Source organism: Chaetura pelagica, unplaced genomic scaffold (genome assembly GCF_000747805.2).
Source record: "Chaetura pelagica isolate M959 unplaced genomic scaffold, ChaPel_1.0 scaffold10, whole genome shotgun sequence".
Lineage (NCBI taxonomy): Eukaryota > Metazoa > Chordata > Aves > Apodiformes > Apodidae > Chaetura > Chaetura pelagica.
The window spans coordinates 9,970,543-9,992,858 of record NW_009952263.1 but is presented as its reverse complement, the minus strand read 5'-3'; the positions used below and the strand labels follow the sequence as shown (position 1 = coordinate 9,992,858).

Below are 22,316 nucleotides of genomic sequence, written 5' to 3'. Positions count from 1 at the left end.
AAAGGCTTCACAAAGATTTGAAGTTTTTAAAAGGAAAAGAGCCACAAACCTAAAAAAAAAATAAATTAGTGTTAATTGGTAGTGAAAATAGAAATCTGACCTAAAACAAAGCAAACTTAGTTTGGAATTCTACGTATGGTAAGGAGGAAATCTAATATTTGAAGAGACACAAAAAAGCTGAATGTAATCTATTTTTAAGCTTCTGCTTTTTAAGAAACTACTTTTAGGATAAGATTAAAAACATGTGGGAGGAAGGTGGTGACATGCACAAATCTGAAGTAATGAAGCCTATATAATTTAGCTGTGGACAGCAGCTAATAGGCTATTTCTTAGTAGTAGTATGTATATGTCAACAGTTCTGCGTGATACACCTTTAATAGAAAAGAATTTGTGGGGAGAATTTGAAACTGTTCAAACTTCGTAGGTTTTTTTTTTCAACAGTCATAATGAAATGGACTAGAATGTTGGATAAGGAAAATAGAAAGTATAAGGTCATGTTTAGGATTTCTTTTCCTATAAAAGCATAATTTAAATTTCAAATACATGGGAGAACTAGTTTAAATCAAAGAGATGAATTAAATACTTAGTGTGCATTTCATGGATTGACAGAATCATAAACTTGGTGGATAAATCTGAATGAGCTACATAGATACCTTTCATTGTAATTTGAGGTTCTCATTTAAACAAAAGTTTGAGAGTAAATTGTCAGTTCTAACCCACATTAGTTTTACAATGCTGTTTAGAAAAAAATGTCAAATGGGATTTTTGTGACTCTCCAGCAAGGATGTAGTTAGACTGCATAGGAACAAAAATGGCTTGATCATTTCTCACACTTTCCTGTGAATTTCTATAATCAAAAATACTTTTGCCTTTTCACTGAGAACACTATATAGCGTTCTTAATGGATTGATTTAAAAAGATTTAAAAATTCCTGAGCAGCAGTTGTTCAGCACTCAGTTGGATTACAGTACCTAGGTTTTATTTTCGTCAAGGATAGTTTAAAAAAATAACAACAAAAAAACCCAAGAAACCCTGCAAAACACTCCCCCATCCAATCAACCACCAAAACAAATCCTCCAAAACCACTTCTCCCCAAAGCCCCCAGCTAATCTAATCAGCTTTATGTGATGTGAATAATTGCTATTGGTGATAAACCTGAACAATATATTAACTTGGCTGTTTTTTCTATAAGACTACAATGGATAACCTTGAAACATTAAGTAATTAAAGTATGTGTATTTTATGTAACAGCAGAATCTTCCCCTATGGCTTGTGTTTTGGTTTTGGTGTTTGTATTTTTTTGCCTTTAAATTACAAAATGGCTGTTTTAACTCAGTACTTCTGTGCATTTTTTCTTCTTTTATGCCTAGTGTGCATTTGTCAAATATAGGTGGAGTTTTAGTTATGCTCTCAATTTGATACATAAACAGATAAAAAGGGGAGCTGATTAATTTAAAATTTGTATTTTTTTAGTGTTTAACTTAGGTAAAGGTTTAACTATATAGAGTTCCATTAAAAAAATTCTTTCACTGTACTTTAGAGCTTATTAGGCTAAAGAAAAACAAGTAGTAAAACAAAACAGCCCATGTAAGGAAAAATAACTTGGAAATACTCCATGTCATTACCTTTACAGTTAAAGAGAGAGCTTCAAGTGATAGAAATCTTTATTTATCTTAAAAATAGAGCTAAGCTACGTTTAACCTGTGTACAATCTTCTAACAATGTATTAATTTTTTTCCTTCTGCAAGTACTTCCATCAAGAAGTGCACAGTGTGCTTGTCCAAAGAGCCCTCTGAAAAAACACAATAGTACAAAGTACTGTAGTACAAAGGAGCAATTGCATGAGCAAAGGAAGTGGTTATGTCTGTACAGACTCATGCATTTGATTCTAATTGAGTGCAGGACTCTTTATGCTGCTAATGTATTGGCAAATACTATTAGTTTATTACTGTTTGTGTTGTGATAAGGGTCACCCTGGAGTTATGAACCATTTTATACAAAATACTTGTCGATCTGCCCCTTTTAAAAAACCCCTTAGTTTCTTCAGAGCAAATAATATGAGTATCTAAGCTCATGTCTTTGAATTGTGATCAAATACATTGTTAAGCTACCTAATATTTTTATAATAGATTTGAACAGAATGTGAACCATGTGATTTGGGGTCATAGTACCTAAGTTATCTTACTGTGGTACAATGTAACAAGTAGAAGGTAGATGAATGATGGAAAAGGAGAATTCATAAAATGAAAATGGTTTGTTAAAACCTTATCTTAAAATTCCCTCACGTTTATTTATATCACTTTAGGCTATTTTATCTTTGTATTTTTATCAGTCCTTGTTTTTACATATAACTCAGGAGTAGTTTGAATAATTGAGAAATATCCGTAGAAACATTGATTTCTTAAAGCAGAAAGGACAGTTGTTGACAGACAATGTTATAACTATGCTCCAATTTGTGTTTCTCTCCCACTCTTCAATATTAGATTTCTCTCTTCCCCACATAGTTACTCTTGTAGAATTCTGGGCAGTTGTACTGTCTGCTTTTTGCCTAGTTGGGATGCTTTGTAAGTTGTCCTTTAGAGGCTTTTTGGTGAAAATATTGGGGAAAAAATAAGCTAAAAGTAGAAACAGTCTTTTAAGAACATAGCATGCTAAACAGCCTGTTCAGGTGTAATGCAGTCAGTGTTCCAGGGAGTTTGAATGTTGGCTTTATGCAGGTTTTTAAGTGGTGAAAAGATGCCTGTTTCTTGAGTTTTATCCTGTGTTTGTACCAATTCAGACTGTAATGACCACAACAACTTCCAGATTTCGGTTTGCTGGGAAGTACCCTTACTGTTCAGGAGATACAGTCATTTATTGCCTTTGTGCAAGATAGGCATCTTATGTCCTACTAAAGGTAGGAAGCACAAATGCGTTCAAGACATGAAGAGATTATGTGCTGTTCGAATTAAAATGTGGCTTATAATGCATGTTACTGCATTCGTAAGTCAATGCTCCTTTCAAAAGTGTTCTATTTCTTTATGTTTGAGTTTGTGGGTATTTTTTTAGTGTTTTATCACACTGGAGTTTTTATTTGTACTCAGCATATGACTGGTTCTGCAGACATTGTTTTCTTGGGTTGTCATTGCCACCATCACAGAAAAAGAGTATTTGCAAGAGACACAGCTCTGCTCTAGTCAGTATTTGTGCTCAGAGGGAGTGTGCTCTCCATCGCCACTGCTTTTAGTGCTCACTTTATATATTATGATTATTACCATTAAATTGTATTATTTATCCTGCCCTGCCAAAGCTTAAGATACGTTGAACAAATTCAATTTTTAAGTTGGTACTTCCCGCTTATCTGATGGCTGCTTAAGGCAGTATGTGGGTTTTTTTTACAAGATCAGTTTAAAGAGGGGATAAATGAATCTTCTCTCCTTTTTTTCTCCAGCCCCATAATGTGCATGCTCTTTTTAGTCTTCTGGAAGGGGCTGTGTTTTCAGTTACAGGAAACCATCGTATTCCTTTGCAGTGTATTTTTGTGCCAGTTAAACCATTCCTGGACTTCCCCTCAGAGATGATATTAAATTAGCTCTTACAGAGTGTGAAGGTTTAACTTAACCTGCTACTAATCTGTGTGGGAATTCAGAATAAATACAAAATTACTAGAAATCTTTCAGAAATGTTGCATCTTTTTCTTACAACCTTCAGTTAATTTTTCAGAGTTAATTTATTTTTATTAGGATGATGTTCCCTGGTAGCATACTTTCATTTAGAAACATGCTGTATCTACAACTTGCAACATTACCAATATAACGCTGTTAAAATAATAATGTAATTACTCACTATGATTATTTTACTTATGAAGATGGCACATGGTACATGGTCACCAGAACTGTTTCAGATTACTTTCAACATTTCAACTTTTCCTTCAGTTTCCTAGCGACATAACTTGTTTGCTGGTACTGCTTGTGTATTTATCTAGGAAAAAAATATAATTATTTCTAATCTATGTCTTATACATTGTGAATATAAAAAGATCTACCTGTGTAAAGAAAAATGCATGGTTTTTGGTCTTTGTTTTCCCAGTTTTGTGTGTACTTAAATTGTGTGTAAGCTTTCTGGCAGCAGCAGGTTTAATTGTCTCTTAAGATTCAGTATTACTGTGCTGAACAAGAGAAACATGCAGTAGTCATTGTGTCAGTCTTTCATCGGTCGCTCTTCTGACACTTTGAATCATTCAATCTTACGAGCATAGGTTTTGTGCTCTTTGTAGAGAGCAGAGCTTTCACGTGATACTTTTGCAATCATTTGTCTCCCTCTAGTGGGATGAGAGTTTTTCTGAGGAGATTTCTTCAGTGTTACAGCGGTAACAAGTCCTTCTCTGTGGCAGCAGTTCTGTAAGTGTTTTAACATGAGTTAGAAGCAAAAACTCTGTAGAATACCTGCTCCTTCTGTGATGCTGTGAGCGTTTGAATAGTGTTTCTGTTACGAAATTAACATAAATTGAAGCAGAAGTGAATTTACTGACTTGATAGGCTTGTTCTTTCTGCTTTTTTGAAAACTTAGTTCTCCTTGTAACTTTTAAAAAGTGGGCTAATTAAGCTATCTGATGGGGACTTTTAATAGGACACCCATCTAAATCCACATTCTACTGACAGGCTCTACCTGCACAGTAGCTTTATTAATTGGAGAGTTTTATTCAAATACCAGATTCACTTAAGTCTTCTTTTTATGCCATTTTTTTAAGGAGAGTTTCTCCGGTTAGATAGTTACAAAATGCTGTTGTGCAGTGTGGTATGTCAGCAGTGCAAGTGTCCAGTTCAGACTGCACATGTAAAAGTAAATTATTAAAATGTTTTTCCAGTCTCTCTTTAAATCAGTCTATGCTGATATTTTTATGTAGGCTGTGTGTATGAAAATCTGATAATCACGTAGATGTGGGGTTTTTTGTGTTTGTTTGTTTTTTTTTAAATACACCCAAAAATCAAAACCCCAAATAATCACCAATAAACCACCCCCTAACCCAGTATGCAAAACCACACAAAAAAATACACAAACTCCCTCAAACTTTACGTACATAATATTTTAAAGATACAAATTAAACACTCAGAATTGCTCAGGTTGGCACCAGGGGTTATAGTGCCCAAGAGTGCTATAAACATCCCGTGAAGAGAGAATACTGTTTGTTGTTTTAGTGACTATTCTGTGCATAAATATTTGTTAAACTGTTTAATGGAAATTTGTTTTGCTGGATGATTGAACAGGCTAGTTTGAGAGATTCTTAAATGCTTTAGATGAGTATCCTGCCAGCACTTCAAATTAAGTATTTGTGAGAATGAGTCTTTGAAAACGTGATAGCTTACAGTGAAATTATAAGAGATTTTAAGAAATCAGTGTTCTGAAATGTGAATGCATGCTGCAAAATCATAGATGGCCTAAGTACCTCAGCTGCCTTCTGCAAAACGTTGCACCTCTGTAGTCTTCATGATAGTATCTAGATGATAGATGTTACTGAAGAATTTTTTTTAGAATTAGGCCTTAGTTTTGTAGAATTTTGATCTGTTTTAACAGTGTTAGTTGAAGAGATTAACACAATTAAAACACTGTCACTGTGGTGTCTTAGGTTTTTGGCTGTAAATACAAGAAGATGTAGAAACCTCAGTGTTGTTTGTTTGGTTGCTAGACCAGTATTTCTATTGCCAGTCATAGTCAGAAAGAAAAGCTTAATATAATTGAGTTTATTTGGAATTGGTTCACCGTTTTATTTAATGTGTAGATTTTATTTTAGAAAGAAGAATTACAACCTGAGGTTTTATTTTGAAACATCCAGGCCCTGTGTTATGAGCACACTCAGATTTTGCAGTGGCTGCAGTGGTACTATGTTGTGTTCACCTTGGAGGTCCTTTACACAAAGTATGATGTCAGTCGCACCCTTTACGTGAATCTGTTGGAGCTGCTAGGATGTCAATAAGATAAATAAAAGGCTCCTGCACATAATTAATCTAGATCCCCTGATCCCCTAAATTCTGTACAAGGTATGAAGCATAGTGATTCCCCTGACATTTAAATTAGATACAGGTAAATCAATCCAGCTGGAATTTGAAAGGTGCTGCTTTTTAATTTTATTTTTTTTAAATAAATTGTCTTTTATTTGGTGAATTGGCTTCTTTGGTGTCAGAGTTGCATAGCTCATTTTTAACCATTTGTTCTTCAATAAAATGTGTGCATTCTCTGAGAAGTAAAATACAATTGCAGATACTAGCCATTAAGCAAAGGCGTGTTTTAGGTGTGGAATGACTTTGAAAAAGTTGATAGGGAGTTATACAAGTGATAAAAAGGGAAGATGAAGTATAAAAATCCTGTGCTGCCCATTGCCACATTGCAAGATATCACAGCTGGAAATAATATTGGGTTGTATTTTTCAAGTATTGTATTCTGTGTGTTGCATCTCTCTCTGCCTTAAGTATGTTTGAAAAATGCATTGTGTATGTTGATTCACAGGAAGGGATGTCTGTACTGCTTTGCTTCCGTTAACTGGTCTGTACTCTGAAATTTTTTAAATCATGTTGCAAAAATCCACTAGAAGTAAGAAATAAGTAGGGGAAGCATCTTGTTCGTCGTTGTTGAGCACACAGATTTTGCTGTAGTTCCCTGTTACGAAAATGAGACTCCAAGGACTATGACTATTCTGTTTTCAAGCAAAGACTATTAGTCCTTTTGTAGCAGAAGTTTAATAAGCTGATTTTAAACATGTCTAAAGGAAGAGCATAGGCATGATCTTCACGTGTCTTTTTGATAAAGTTTATAATAGCTTAATGAGGTTTCGATCCATGTATTTATGATTAGGTTACACAAACCTAAAACAACTGATGTGTAATTTCAAAATTTTTGCTGTAAAAATTCTGCTCTTTCAGCAGCTGTTTGCCTTGCACTTTAAAGAAGTAGCATTGTGTGTAGTGGCACTTCTTTACAGGGGGAGGACAGTGATTCATGTGATTAGAATAAAATTATTTGAAGAATAATCTTTAATTGTTTGCTGTTTTTGAAAAGCAGTAAAAAAATTTGGTGTCCTGTCTTTCTACTCATTCTGTATCTGAGGGCACATCAAAATTTTTAAAGTGGATTTTGATTCTGGGCAAGATAAATTCACTTGACAACTACATTTTATTTTATTTTATTTTTTCATTTCACTACTGAGACTCCTAGTAGTTACAGGAATTTTTATTTTGGTAGTTTTTTATTTTGTAGCAGTGAAGGTGATTTAAGTAATTTCTCACTGATTATTTTGACCCTTGTGGTGCACTTTGCTTCTCCCCTCTATCTATAGGACTGTTGCAAGTCCAAGGAGGAGATATGGGGGGAGCTGCATTTGTAACTCAATTAAAAATGCAATCCAGAGTAAAAATAACATTAAAATTATTGAGTATTTTAAATCCAGCTCATTAAAATGATTCATGCTACTGTTTGGCTTTTCTTTCTGTTAAAGAAGTGGAAAAAAGGTATATCTGTTGATGTACTGGGTAAATCTGAAAAATGAAGTAAACAATAATTATATAAAGTACTTTTTTTTGTAATAGGTTTTGTACATGCAATTGTTGTTTATTATTTTCTTCCCCTTTAGACTCCTCCTAAAACACAGTTGATGTTTACCTGTAAAATTGTCTAAGAGCACTAATTTTAAATTTTACAGGCTCTGAAACAGCTGTAACCAGAGTGTATGTGACTAGGATTGCAGCATCTAAATTGAATTGCTAAGAAATCTGTAAAATAACAAGTCGTCTCTAAAAATTAATCCTTTTTTCTTTCAAAACTGTAGGCTTTAGTTATATCTAAACAAGTTTATTAGGTGAGAATCTGTTAAGTATGGAACTTTTACATTTTAGTACCGTGTCCCTTTAGAATAAGTAGCAAAGCAGCATCAATTGTAATGCTGTTTGTGGAGGGAATTTTTTTCAGGCTATTAATTCCTTTTAAAATATGTTACCTTTGGCAGCCTGTTTGAACTGGTTGTACAGTTTGTATATATAATGTATCAGATTAAATTCTTTTGAAGGTACTTGGGTTACAGCAGTTACAGTTATAACGAAGTGGTGTTTAGAGAAAACACAGATATGCATTGAAATAGACTTTTTACTATACTAGACTTTCAAAACAGGGGCAAGTAATTAGTCTCCACTTCACTAGGGAAGGACAAGCAGGTATAATGGGTGTTGTTGTTGCTGCTGGTTGTGCAGCAAGTTTTACTTGAAATACTGACTTTAATTAAAATATCCTGCCTTCATTACACCAAGTACTTATATTTTTGTTTGCAGTAAACTGATAGCTCATAAAAAATAAAGACCTTATGAAAATTGTGTGTCATCATCTCCAATTCTGTTTTAAAAAAAGGTGATATATATGTGATGCCTTTAAATTCTGTATTATATTAAGGCATATAGTAGAGCCATTTAGAATTTAAATAGTTGTAATGTATTAGTCTTCTGCCTTTTTTTTTTTTTTTGTAGTGTATGTGACAGAAATAAAAATCTACTGTGTGTTGCTATAGTGTCTAGGAAGTGATTGAGTCATCAGTTACATTTTCCACCCCTCACAATTCAAACTCCCCCCTCCCCCCCAAAAAAAGCCCAAACTTCTGTTTAGTTGCTTGTAAAATCAGGCCTTAATTACACTTGCGAACAGTGTATTTTGACAATTAATGAGTAAAACCAGTCCTCATTATATTTTATTGTACTTAAAACACAGTTAGGTTGGAATCAGGCCAGTAGGGCTTCTCAGTAAACTCTGGCTGATGTGTTTCTCTTAATGTAACAGCACAGTCTTGTTTCAGGACATTTAGCTTTGTTTAAAAATGAACAGATGAACTAGGGCTTTAATCTTCAAAATGCAGAGCAGAAAGACAACTTGTACCTTAGTATCTGCACAAACAGCGTAAGTCATGCTGTAGTGAGGCATGTTGGTCGATCTGTCTTGACCTTGTTTACACTTTGATTCATGCCATTGTCATGGGTGATATTAACCTGACACTTATTGGATTTCGATAATAGAAATAGTAGCATATTCTCTCAGTATGTGTGTTCTTCTTTAGTGTTGTTAATTTCTGTTCTCAAGAAAGTAGTACTGTACTGAAAAGAAGATTTTTCTGTGTTACTTAAGCTGATCTAACTTCAAATGCCCATTTTACTATGGTGTAGATGACTTCTAGCTCTCCACTGTCTTAGAATGGTATGGACATTATTGCAAATAGATAATGAATGTGGAATGTAAAAATGACTTTGCATCTTGCATCTGTCAGTTTTTGGACAAGGGAATCCATTTTGGTTGTTGTCTGCACCCTCTTGTCTCAGCTTCCAGGATCCAAGATGCAAATCCTGCGATTGTTTAATGAGCCTCCATGAGCTCTGAGACCTTCCATGTGTCCTAGCTAGGAGAATGTAGTGTAGTAACTAGCTCTTCATTAGGAGACCTTTTTTTCTCCTTCTGCCTGTGAATGCCTTAGTGTGACTTGAGTGGTGTAACTGTCTGGTCAAATGCAGGCTTTTCTTCTTTTCAACTAAAAGAACAAAGAAAAATAGTTTTTTATGTTTCTAAGCAAGGCAGTTGATGGTTAGTGTGCAGAAAGGACATGAGCAAAATATATGAAGTACAGCTTTGTTTTTCTTATGCTCTGAAGTTTTTGGTAGTCTTTGTGTAACTGAATGCTTTATCAAAACAAATTATGTATTGACTTATTGCATTAAACTTATAATTTTATATATTCAGTAGCTATATTTGTATATACTTGAAATAGGCTTGTCATACATCTTAAGGAAGAGAAGAAATCTAATGACCACATTTTAGCATTAATTTAAATACCATGTTGCAGTTCTAAAGATATACATTCTTAAATTACATCTATTTGCAATTTTTTTAAAGAATAATATTCAAACATCAGATGCTCTTAAAACTGAAATTGATGATTTGAAGAAGAAGCACGATGAGGCTGCTTCAAAAGTTCTCCAGCTTGAAGAAGATATCATGACTGTTACTCAAAAAGCCATTGCAAAAGAAACGGAGTTAGACAGGTATTTAGTTATTTTGCTCCTTACTTTCCTCATTTTACTGTTTCTTTCTATAGGTGTTCCTTTAATCTATATTTTCCAGTGTATGCATCAATTTTCTGTATTGATAGTTCTGTGCTAATAATTTGTCATTGTCTTAGTTTGAAGGACAAACTGAAGAAAGTGATGCTTGAGAAGGAGCAACTTGAATGTGTGTTAAAGACAGAAAAGGATGAAAAAGAACTTTATAAGGTAACTTTATTCCTTGTACCTGTATACACTGAAATGAAGTGGTTTGAAATAAAGGTAAAAATGTTTTACCAAGAAGTCTGATAAATTGTCTTGGTTACGGAAAAAAGGAAATGGGTAACTTGTGTGAACAGATTTATAAGACAGTTATACATGTCCTTATGAAAAAATGAATGAGGAAAGTTACATCTGAAGTTATCCCATGGTATAAGGAGGCCTCTTAAGAAGGTGAATGGATCAACAATTTATTAAAATGCAGGATAGGAACAAAAAAAATAATAAATGCCAGTAAGGAAGTTCTTTAGTAATACAGTGTGTCACCCATTTAATAACTAAATTCCTTTTTGCTCTTTTAAATTTTCTCTCCAGACTGTGTTTTCTAGATCCCTATTCTTGAGTCTTGTGCATAACTTGGAGAAACTGTAGTAGCATCTATATTGCATTGAATTTTAATAGCATAGCCAATTGCTTTTACTGATATTAAGAGACACTCATATTTAAAATACAGCGTCCTTCCCCCTAAAAGGCAAAAAAGTCTCTTTTGCTAAAATAATTAAATCTTTAGGTTGTATGAAATAAAGTGTATTTAAAAGGTTATTTTTGTTCATAGGAAAGTCTCTTTATGTGGCAGGCAGTATTAGATATGCACCAGAAGTAATAAAATCTCAAAACATTATTTGGAATCCATTTGTAAATAAGCAACACAGGTCTTCTAGTCTTTGAGTGGACAACACCTGAGTGCAAAAGTTACACATTATTAGGCATTATATGATGAATTTGATATCTTAAAAACAGCTCAAGAGTTGTTAAACTAGCTTGCTGTCTTTGAAAATGAATATTGTTAATGTAGTCCTGTTTGCCTAGATGATTGCAAGTAGATACTACTAGAAGTTTAATTACTCTTTAGTTTTCTTTGCTTGTCCTTAGTTGTCCAGCATTTGTCAAGAGAGGGATGAATTTTGAATAGCTTAATTTGGTGGAGACAGAAATCAGGGCCCTGATTTCTAGCTGTTGGTTAGATAATCAAGATGGAAGAATTCCAGCCAGAAAATTTGTGCTGGAGGGCAGCGATATTATTAAATGTTTACATTTTCCCTTTGCCTATTCTAATATGACTCAAAGATGAGCTAGAATTTAGTGAACACTTAAATGTGGTGAACAGTAGTTTTCATAATGTGGAAGAAGAGTTTGACATTTTTTAGCATCATTACAGATACACTTGAAGAATACAGAAATAGAAAACACCAAGCTAGTAAAAGAAATCCAGACGTTTAAGAATTTGGATGCAAACAAAGAAAACATGATATCGTATTATAAGGAGGAGGTTGGCAGATTACAGCTATTTATAGCTGAAAAAGAAAATATGAAGAAAGCTTTTTTGCTCTCCTCATCAAATAAGGTAAGCATTACTCATATAATTGGCCTGGTTTAAAATAAACATAGCTAAGGTTGAATGTGTTATACACAAGAAAGGAAGAAGTTGAAGATATCACCAAGGTATAGGCTGCAAGGCAAGAGGATTATGGTTTTCTCAGTTGATGCAGAAAATGAGCAAGAGAGTGAATTCAGTCTTAGTTTTGCACATTCTGACCTTGTTGAGGGGTCTCACGTGATGAACCCAGATGAACTATGTGTGAAAACAACTTGTAAGTTCAGTAAAAGTGTCCATGGTCCAGGTGGATTTGCCTAAGACTACTTTTAGTGTGGTACTGTGGGTAGAATACCCACTAGGGGTTTGTTCCTGATGTACATCTTCTTGTTTCATTTAATCCAAAAAGAATACAGTTTCTGTGCCCTGACACTGCTCTGTTCTGTGATCTACAGTGTGATAGGTAATAGTGGAATTGACAGGGAGTTTTGTTTCACAAACATGCTCTTGATCCAAACTAGAGGGTTAAATTACACACAGTCTTTGAGGCCAGCATGGAGAAATCAGATTATGCAGATGACTTTATGCTGTGTATCTTGCCAGTGTTCTCACAGAAAAAGCAATCTAGGTGTCGAAAGAATAGAAATTGTGTTCAAGTAACATGAGTCATGAATATAAAATTTAAGTAGAAAAGCACTGTTGAGAATGGAAGTAACAGGTAGGCATACAGAACAGGCCATCTTAAATCAAGATACTGCTTATCCAGTTCAAGTCTTTTGACTGCTCTACAATTTTGCTTTTGAATTTGTTAAGTTACTACTGTATTTTTACTTTGAAGTAAAAATGTGTAGAGGGTGTGTCTGTACCAGTACTGAAGCAACTAAACGTTAAAGTCCTGTATTAATCTTGAAGTGTTTGTGACGTTTCTGGTGGGATCTTTAACATTTTTGTCTTACCCTGTGAAAGTGCAAATATTTTACTGAAATATATAACTGATGCATCATGTGCTGTAAAAATCTAAGAGACAGCTTCAGGACAATTCCTAGTCCATCCATCTTCATAAATATTTACAAAATATATTAGTATCCCTCTGGACTTGCTATGCTAAATGATTATTCAAATATTAAAAGATAGCAGACTAGAGTTACTTGAATTTATGTCTAGACTCAAGAATATGAGATGATGATGCCTTCAGGAAACCAGAGGCTGCAGGTAGCTTATAATAGCTTTGAATTTTTTTATTTTATTTTTTGACTTTTCTGAGGAATGAGAGGCCAGTAGTGCCACTTGGTCAGTTGGCCCTTGGGCTGCCCTGTGGAGCTGCAGCAGTGCTGAGTGTCTTAGTGCTGCATGTTGCAGCTTGTTCTTCATTACTTTTCTTCTTAGTTCCCTCTGAAAAGCTTGTTGTGCAAGATCTTGGGAAATGGAGCTATGAGAAAAACATTCCAACACCTGCTTTACAGTGTCTTATGTCAGCCAGTGGTGGGCATTGTAAGACCTTTTACTCTCTTGCTACCTGCAGCATCTTACTGTGGGACTAACTTTGGTTTTGAAGCTGCATGGCCGTTTGTGCCTGTCAAAAGGTCTATGGTGATAAGAACAAATATATTCTGGAAAACAAAGACATTTTTGGCATATTTTTAAAACTAAAGCTGAAAATGCTGCAAAAATCCAGTATAGGTAAAATAATAATATTTAAATCGGCCTTTGTCATAGTGAAATATGTTTCCACACCATTGTTAGCAAAGAAGGCAAATGGAGAAAATGGTATTTGTGTGCTGCTTGATTTAGTGTTTTTTCTAAAACCACCAGGAGAACTTGATTTTTTAAATTTAAATGTTCCTAATCCCTATGCCAACATTTAGTTAAGCTTTGAATTAAAGAATGATGAATTCTCTTCCCTCTCTTCTCTTTCCCAGGAGGATGCAAGTATTTTAAAGGAACAGCTTCGGAAAGCTGAAGATCAGATTCAGGCTAGCAAACAAGAAGCTGTCTTAATGTCAAAAGAGCTGAGTGATGCAGTAAATGTAAGAGATAAGACAATGGCAGATCTTCACAGTGCACGTCTGGAAAATGAAAAATTGAAAAGGCAGCTGACTGATGCTTTAGCTGAGCTTAAGAAAATCACGACTTTGAAAAATGAACAGGTAACTAATAATTATTTAGTACTGACATTTAGCTGTATTTATAAAATCTGCTAGAGCTAGATTTACTGAAGTTGGAGAATAAGTATATTTCTGGATGATTAGTGCAAATTATTACCAGATTCTCTCTTGTCTCTCGAGATACTAGCTTACATTAAGTGTGTGTTGCTGATTTGAAAGGTTGGTAAAAAGGTGGTTTCTGCTACTGCTGACAGCAAATCCCCTCCCTTCCTAGAATATTTTCACAGAATAATACAGTGTTAATCCATGTTATTTTGCATACTTTCCCTTTCTTAATTCTTTTGTGAGCCACACTAGCATTAAAAATTCAGGTAAGATTTTTTTTTTTTTTTTAGTGCTCTTTACTCATTATGCATTCTCTCTTGGTTCTTCTGAGTCCTTTCAATACTTGTGGTCAAGGTTAATTTACTTTAATATTTTTACACCTACAAATACTAAAGTAATGGAAAACTGTCTTGATTTTCATCATCTTGGATAAAAATTCAATGAGCTAATACAGATTTCATCATTCTGAATTACGTGAGCTTTGTACTGGATTTTCATGACTGCAGTGTTATTGGATTAATTCACTACTAGGTTTACTGTAATGATGTAGCAGTTTGAAAAAAATACATTGAGCTGAACAGTAAAATATTGCAGTAAATATGAAGTACAACCCTTAAAAAAGCTATTATATTTTAAATATCCAAGAATTACATGTTTTTTCTAAGAATTTTAATTACTATAGGATGTCTTTAAAATGCATCTTGAAAGAAGTAGCACATCATCTGAATAAAGGACAATTTAGGACGAGAGGAAATGGGCTTAAGTTGCCCCTGGGAAGGTTTAAATTAGATATTCACTGAAAGGGTAATTAAACACAGCAATAAGTTGCCCAAGGAGGTGGTTGAGTCTCCATCACCGGGGGTGTTTAAGAGACACGTGGATGTGCTGCTTGGGAACATGGTTTAAGCATTGACTTGGTAGAGCTAGGCTATTAGGTTATGGTTGGACTTGATGCTCTTAAAGGTCTTTTCCAACCAGAATGATTCTGTGATAAAGCGAATTACCAGAAAGTACCAAAATACAGCATCTGTCCAGTTGGTAAATGTAGTTTGCTTAGCTCATGTATCAACATTACAGCTCAACTGACCCACTTTCCAGTAGAAACACAGGGTGACAGAACACAGTTGTAGCATGTCCGTTTTTGCCATGTGGCTATACTTATCATCATAGAATCATAGAATGGTTTGAGTTGAGTCCAAACCCCTACAAGTGAGCAGTGACATCTTCAACTAAATTAGGGTGCTAAGAGCCCCATACAACCTGTCCTGGAATGTTTCCAGGGATGGAGCTTTTATGACCTGTCTGGGCATCAGAGGTGATTTTGTAGATCGTAAGTCAATACTTTCACTATAAATTAAGGAGGCATTGTTGTGGTCACGACCAGTGAAAGTATCAAGACAAAGTCTAAAGCACAGTAGTTTATCCTCAGTTGCTAGAGAACAGAGGGAAACTTCTGTTATGTAGAATTGCTTCCCCTTGAGAGTAATTTTTCAGGATAAAAACAAGAGGGGAAGGTGGCACTGTATAACATGGTTTAATGTTGAGTTAGGGGAATTTCTAAAGGTTTCCACTTGTCTGCAAGATAGGTGGAACACCTTCTGCAAGGTGTTCAGGCTTTTGATACACATTGAGACTTTTCATATATATGAATCAGCCCATAGAATAAAAATCCTCCTTATCTGCCTCTGGTATTATACTAGTGCCTATTTATTCCTTTAGTGTGTCATTCTTGGAATGAAGTTCAAGACAAATGCTGCTTCTGTCTGTATTCTACTACTTTATTCCTTTCCTTCCCACAAAATATAGGAGCAACTTCTCTATTAACAACATTGTGCTTTCTTCAATTGAAAAAAGTCTTTTTGGGAAAGAGCGGTATTTGAACAAAAGGGAGAACAGTTTCTATTTTTTTTTTTTTTTTAAGGAAACTTCAAACACGGCAGAGCAGGAACTACGCAGAGAAGTCGAAGATCTGAAGCTCCGTCTGCAAATGGCTGCTGATCATTACAAGGAAAAATTCAAAGAATGCCAAAAGCTTCAAAAACAAGTAAACAAGTTCACAGAACAGGCAGTAAGTAGAATGGGAGAAGTTGCACTTGCTTTTTGTAAATTTTCAAAGTATTTAACTTGTGTCTGCAAAATCAGTGGTATTAAGACAGATTAAATGTGCAATAAGCAGCAGCTCTTTAGTTTACCATTTTTATCCATAAAGCTAAAATACTTCTGATTCTTCATAGATAATTGTTGAAACCAAGCTTAGGATTTGTAGTAACTGGTGTATGTAGGAAGCCGTCAGAGTTTGGATGAACCTCTAAGCATACTATTGTTCAAGGAAGAATTTTGAAACTAAAGCAGGAAAAAAAATCCATAATTACTACCTTTATTCAGTACTACCACCACCAAAAAAACCCCAACATACCCAAATCTAAAAATGTAGGAAATGGGAGAGCTTGGAGGAGGGTTTCAAAGTGAGGTGGGGAGAAAGTTTCCACAGCACAGTACATAGTTGTATTTTGTATTCCTATTGATCCTCTAAATAAGTGAGGCTTTTGCAATGCTGATGTGAATCTTCAGCCAGCTAACAACTGAACCTGCTAGTGAATTCAAGCAGACTTGAGAGCAGAATTTGTTAAAAATTTCATAAAAACCAGTGACTCAGAGAGAAGCTCAAACGGGGAAAAGGTTTATAAGCAGTGGCAAGATGTGCAAATGTGAATTTTAAAGAAAAACAGACTTAAATATTTCTGCTACCCACAGAACAAATAGTGTAGTTACCCAGCTTTGATCCAGAGATTACTTTAAAAAGTTGTCTTCTCATCCAGAAGGTCAATTGTGAATGAGGTGTCAATCAAAACACCTGCGGCTTTTCCTTAAAAATCTTCCACATCTTTGACTATGCTGTTTATCTGATAACAAGCACCAGATTTCAGTACTTTGACACCAGAAGTGCATCACTCATTAGTAATACAGATTTAATTTTCTAATGGAATATTAGATTTAAGTTGATGGATATAAGTGTAACTTATTCTCTAGAAGATGCTGTTTTCCTAACATTTTTCATAGTAATTACTATTTCTAGGCAAAAGGAACTCTATAAGATTATAAAAATAATAGTCTGAGGCAATTTCAGTGTTAGTAGAGTTGAATGTGTTTGCGTATTTACTGTTAACCTCTATTTTAATCAGCAATTCTGCCTAGACCGATTTTGGAGATGATAGTGCAACATATATGTTACTTTATGCTTTGGCTTTCATTTAATTAAATACCAAACCAAAATTTCTTTTCACAAAGAAAATTGCAGGGCATCAGCAGAAACTGACAGATGCATCTAACATTGCGACAGCTACTGCCGTTGTTACAGACAAAAAGTTGTCTGCATCTCCAGGTATCAACAGCTTATATTTTAGTCTTATTGGTATCAGCCTGAAAGTGTTCTGTATATGAAGGAGTCCATGATAGTATTTATAGTATAAAGTAGGTGGTCTCGTTCCATTTTAGTTTAAGCAATGATGAGAAATGTGAATATTCATTAATTTTTTTTTTTTTCAAGTGGTAGCATTCATAGTTTATATATCTTTTAAAAACAGTTCAGTTGATATTTTTTAATGTCAGCAGGATTGAACTCTTGAATTTCTGCTTTATAGTTAACACAGAGCTGATTTAGCCAAGCTAACAATTAAATAAAATTCCTTTCTAAATTTGCCAGTTGTGTTCAATAGCATGGTAATTTTGCAGTCTTGTTATAATGACTATGCACTGGTTATAATTTTTATGAGCTATTAAGTTCTTAGAAAACTAATCTTCTAAAACAAGCTATTAAACATAAATTTAAATTGATAAATACCAGTAAATGGTGACTAGTTTTGTTTGTGTTACTTTATCCTTCATACCTTCTTTCTGACTGTAGAGAGTTTATGTTGTAATTTTTGTCAATTTCCTCTTAAGTAAATGCAAATGTTTCCTAAAACAAAGAAAATCCCAGCAAGCCCAGTTATAATATGTGATGGGATGCAGTAGATTGCTGAGGCACTTCCTGCTTTTATGGAAGAATGAAATATCTAGCATGATATCATAACTTAAATATTCTGATGTTTACTTAGGAGTTACAGGGAGAGATGTCTGGTTTGGGTTTTTTTATGTTGACCTTTGTAGTACCTATGTGTGTATTTATGTTCATCTTCAGTGTGTGAGAGCCTGAGCACAGACATGTCAGTATGACTAGTGATCTTGCATACTGCTAGCCACACAATACTGATTGTCTCTGGTTAGCTATTTGCTTGGATAACATGGAGCACTCTGTTCTGGATGCACTGTAAAATTTGGGCTGTTATCTCTCTTACACAAACTTTATCTATGGAACAAAAAAAATCAATATTTTTGTTTTTTTTCAATGTTCACAGTTAGCCCCATTTCATCTGACATAGTTTCGGAATTCATGGTAAAGGAGCAAGTACGTGAAATGAATAAAGAAATTGCTGAGAAAACAGAGAAGTATAAGAAATGCAAGCAAATGTTGGCAGTAAGTAACTGACTGCTTTGGAAAGCTGAACAAAAAGTAGCTAGAGCTGCAAGGTCTTATGGCCACAAAGCCTACTCACTTGAGTTGCTTTGCTTCTTTGTGTGGTACACTGCAATTAGTGTAGAAATCTTCGTTTCAGAAAACACATTTTTGTTAAGTTAGCTCTTGATTACTTACGGTGTTAGTCCATTCAGGGACCCCTCAGGAAAACCCAGATGGATTAATGAGCAATGCTACTCTACCTCTGTGCTTAAAGTTATGAGTACTTTTTTTTTTTTTTTCTTGCATTATATTTTAAGTGTAATTGCTTTTATCAAATACAGTGTGTTGGTATAAGCCAGCTGATACGTGGAATGAGTATAGCTGTGTTTATCTAATATGGTGTTCAAGTCTAGTAACTCCTCCAAACCTGACTGATCTGGGCTTTTACAGCGTTTTGATATCGGAGTGGGTGCTGCCTACTGGCTTGTGCTCTGCCATATAAAGGCATTTATATGGTTCCCTGGACCAAAGTTGGCAGCAGTAGTGCTATAGCCACACCATAGTAACAGCCCTTCAAATATTAATACCTGTCAGTCCTGACTTAATATTCGTTTAACAAGTTTGTGTGTAGGTATGATGATGGAGTATTGCATCAGCGATGCTAGTGAAAAGTTGTCTGTTGTAGAATGTTTAAAAAACAGGTCAAAGGAACAACCTTTAACTTTGGTTTGTCTGCCTCCTCTGCCACTGCTTCAGAAGTTTCTACAAACTATAAACTGGGTGTTGTCTCTGTTCACTGGTTTGCTTGTTCTTTGAGGTTTAAAAAAATAACATTAAACAACATTATGAAGTCAGAACAGTTAAGATTAGAATTAAAAACTTGGAATTCTTCTCTATTCAGCATGTTTTGTTTTCAAATATTTTTAATACGGTTCACAGACAGCCATAAACTCATAATCTTGTTTCTCATTTATTACATTGATATGATACTATTTTAATGTCCTCTCAAGAATGTAACAACTGTCATGTAATTGTGCTCGTGATGCTGTCTATGGAAAGCCTCAGTTAAGTTCTGCAGGCTGCTTCTATAGTGATGCTTGAGGAAAGCTTTGCCTTTGACCTTCTGGATGAAAGATATTTGGGTTGTAAAAAGTTGAACGGGGAAGGGCTTTATATTGAAATGGGACACTTTAAAGGATGATCATGATTACAGTGTAGTATTAGGATGTGAAGAAACTTGAAACTGCAAACCTAAAGAAGAATATCAGCTTGTTGAAAACTCAGGGAAGAAATAATAGGTATTGAACATAATTTACACAGTGTACAGTGGTCCTGTTCTCTAAAGTCTTGAGTTAGGCTTGATTTCCTGGGGAAGCCGTTTGCAAATGGTCATGTTCGGAAAGCACGGAGTTACAGTGTCATTGTTGTGGGTGGGAGGGGAAATCTCTGAAAACTTTATGTATATCATGCCATGGTATAAACTATTTTAGGATGAGAAGATGAAGTGCAGTGTTTATGCTGATGAGCTTGCTAAACTGGAGCTGAAGTGGAAAGAGCAAGTGAAAATCAACGAGGGTATAAAATTACAGCTAGCAGCAATGGAGGATCAGTATAAAGTAAGTTACACATTTTGTTTATCCTGTTCTTATAATAGTTGCCAATTTCTAATAATTCAAGTAATAATAAGTTTTAATGCATGAAAAAGGACTAAATGTACCTTTGATGTAGACAGAAATTCTGTTTTGCACTTGTAGAAACAACAGAGTCTTGTAATGCTTCTTTTAAAATAAGACGGATCTGCTAAGTATACCACCAAATGGCAGTCTTTTAATGTTGTGGATTGAGACAAGCTTCTAAGTGATGTTGGTTTTCTATTACAGGATAAAAAGGGGAAGATTGTTCTAATTTCTTGTTGCTTACTATAATACTAACAGGAATGTTGATTGGCATGTGTGGCTGAAATAGTCATATTAGATACTGCATTACCAGTGTAGTAATGTCTAATCCATTTACCTGAATTAACTAGAGTAGTACAAGAATGTTTTTAAAATGATCAAGAGAGAATTACTTTATTTGGAGGATCTCAGCTACAATCTCAGTAGAATGATGTAACACATGCACCACAGATTCAGGCATAATGTGCAGCCTTAGCTTATGTAGGGCCTTAAATTTTGAGGTTATGTGATAGTAATGCATATGTTCAAGTGGCTTTTTAGGCCAACAAAGGCAAGATAAGACCAACCAATTTCCATAAGACCAGCTTTTATGCTTGTTTTCAGTTTAACAGTCATAGTGTAGTTGTCAGGATGGAATACTCTCTGTTGCCCATTTTTGCCTATGGTGGTTAACTGTGACTATATCAATTCTAGTAGGAATCCCCTTCCATTAGAAATTAAAGCACTTTTTCTTTATAAACTACTGACTTACCCCTCTACAGCTCATTACAGCAGTCTGTGTAGGCTGTGCTGTCCTTTTTTTGACAGGTTTCAAAGCTCAAATTTCAATTTTATGAAGTACATTACTCTTTCAAATTAATGTAATTTCATTAATTAGCAGTAATCAGTAGCCAGTGTAAATTAAATTTTTGTTTGGTGTTTTTTTTTAAATTTCTGAACAGCAGGAGTAATAAATAATTGGTTCCAGAATTGCAAGCATTTTGACTGCAATTCAAAACTTGTTATAATTCAGGAAGGGTGCAGGTGGGGAATTAAGAGCTTTTCTTCCCAGTCTGTAGATTTGTTGAACTAGGAGAGGTAATTTCAGAATTGAAAAAAAATCAATATGTAACTGTGCAGAACATTGAGTTTATATGCTAGGAAAACAAGCAGAGGGGCAGCCTCTGAAGTAACCAGAATCCAAATAAAGTAGCCCTCTGTAGAGGAGGGTTATTTATTTGAAGCAAGGAGGAAGCCTACAAGAATTGTGTCATCAGTTGTGTCTCCTTCTAGAGCACCCAGCAGAGAAACAAGGTAGATGTTAATTAAATAAATACAGTATCTTCGAGGTGAGAGGAGGTTTTGGTTGTCTCAGTTTTGTGGGGAGACATAAGAGCTGGAGAGAAGTGAAGTAAATCACTGAAATGCTTGCCAACACATTCCTTTTAGAAATGAGGCTTGCAAATCTATGCAACTGCTTCTGCACAGTGGTGTCCCTCCTGCCATTAATATTACTAAAACTACTGGTTTTTGAACCTAGGGATTTTATCATTCCTCAGCTGTTCCCTGAAAACTGGCAAGACTGCTTATGTACTTCTGTTACCCAGCAGATACATGTGGGAAGAATTGCTAGTTTTCATTTGTAGATGAAACTAGATGTTGCATGGAATTATAGTAGACAAAATAATTTCCATCTGAAAGATGAATTTAATCACAGGACTTTTTTTTCACAATATGACATGCAGGGAAATAGTTTCTATTCACTTATATAGGAACCTTAAACTTCTTTTCCTGTAGGTTCAGCTGGCGGAAAAAGAGAGACGAATAAAGGAACTGGCATCACAGTTGGAACTCTTTACCAGTGAGAAGGTATTGTCAGGAGTCCTGTTAAATTTTATAAATTAACAGTTACGAGGTGTTTTGGATTGAGGAGTTGCAATTATTTTTAAGGGAGAATATGTATAGTCTTTAAAATACTTTCCCATATTTGGATATTTTTGCCAAAATGAATTAACATTTTAAACTACAAATTCTGTTAATACCAATATATGTTAAAAAAAGTAAACACCTATGCCAATTGGCCAGAATGGACTCAGCCTTTGAAAATACTGTTTATTGCTCCGTAATAGGGTTCTAGAATATTTTCTACATCAAATCTAAGAATGTTATGGTGTCTTAAGTATTTCTTTCCTCCAGTCTTGAATGATATTCCATCCAATATCTAAAACAGGAATTCCTACCAGTTTTATCCTGTACTCCTTTTGAATCTCAGCAGCATCAGTTTTTCTGTAAGCTTTCAGTGGACTTCCAGTCTCC

At 34.7% G+C, this 22,316-nt stretch overlaps 1 protein-coding gene across 3 annotated transcripts in view; it reads left to right on the top strand.

Annotated features, from left to right (window-relative positions):
* TAX1BP1 (Tax1 (human T-cell leukemia virus type I) binding protein 1) overlaps positions 1-22,316 on the top strand; it is a 62,611-nt gene that overhangs the window by 23,865 nt on the left and 16,430 nt on the right. For 2 of the 3 annotated variants that reach the window (XM_010007556.1, XM_010007555.1), the window contains exons 5-12: positions 9,895-10,043; positions 10,181-10,271; positions 11,482-11,667; positions 13,557-13,784; positions 15,769-15,931; positions 17,125-17,215; positions 18,249-18,363; positions 19,836-19,961. In XM_010007556.1, the coding sequence (XP_010005858.1) occupies positions 9,895-10,043; positions 10,181-10,271; positions 11,482-11,667; positions 13,557-13,784; positions 15,769-15,931; positions 17,125-17,215; positions 18,249-18,363; positions 19,836-19,961 (1,149 nt within the window). Of the gene's footprint in view, positions 1-9,894; positions 10,044-10,180; positions 10,272-11,481; positions 11,668-13,556; positions 13,785-15,768; positions 15,932-17,124; positions 17,230-18,244; positions 18,364-19,835; positions 19,962-21,797; positions 21,870-22,316 lie in introns of all 3 variants that reach the window. The other variant, XM_010007554.1, reaches the window with a different exon arrangement.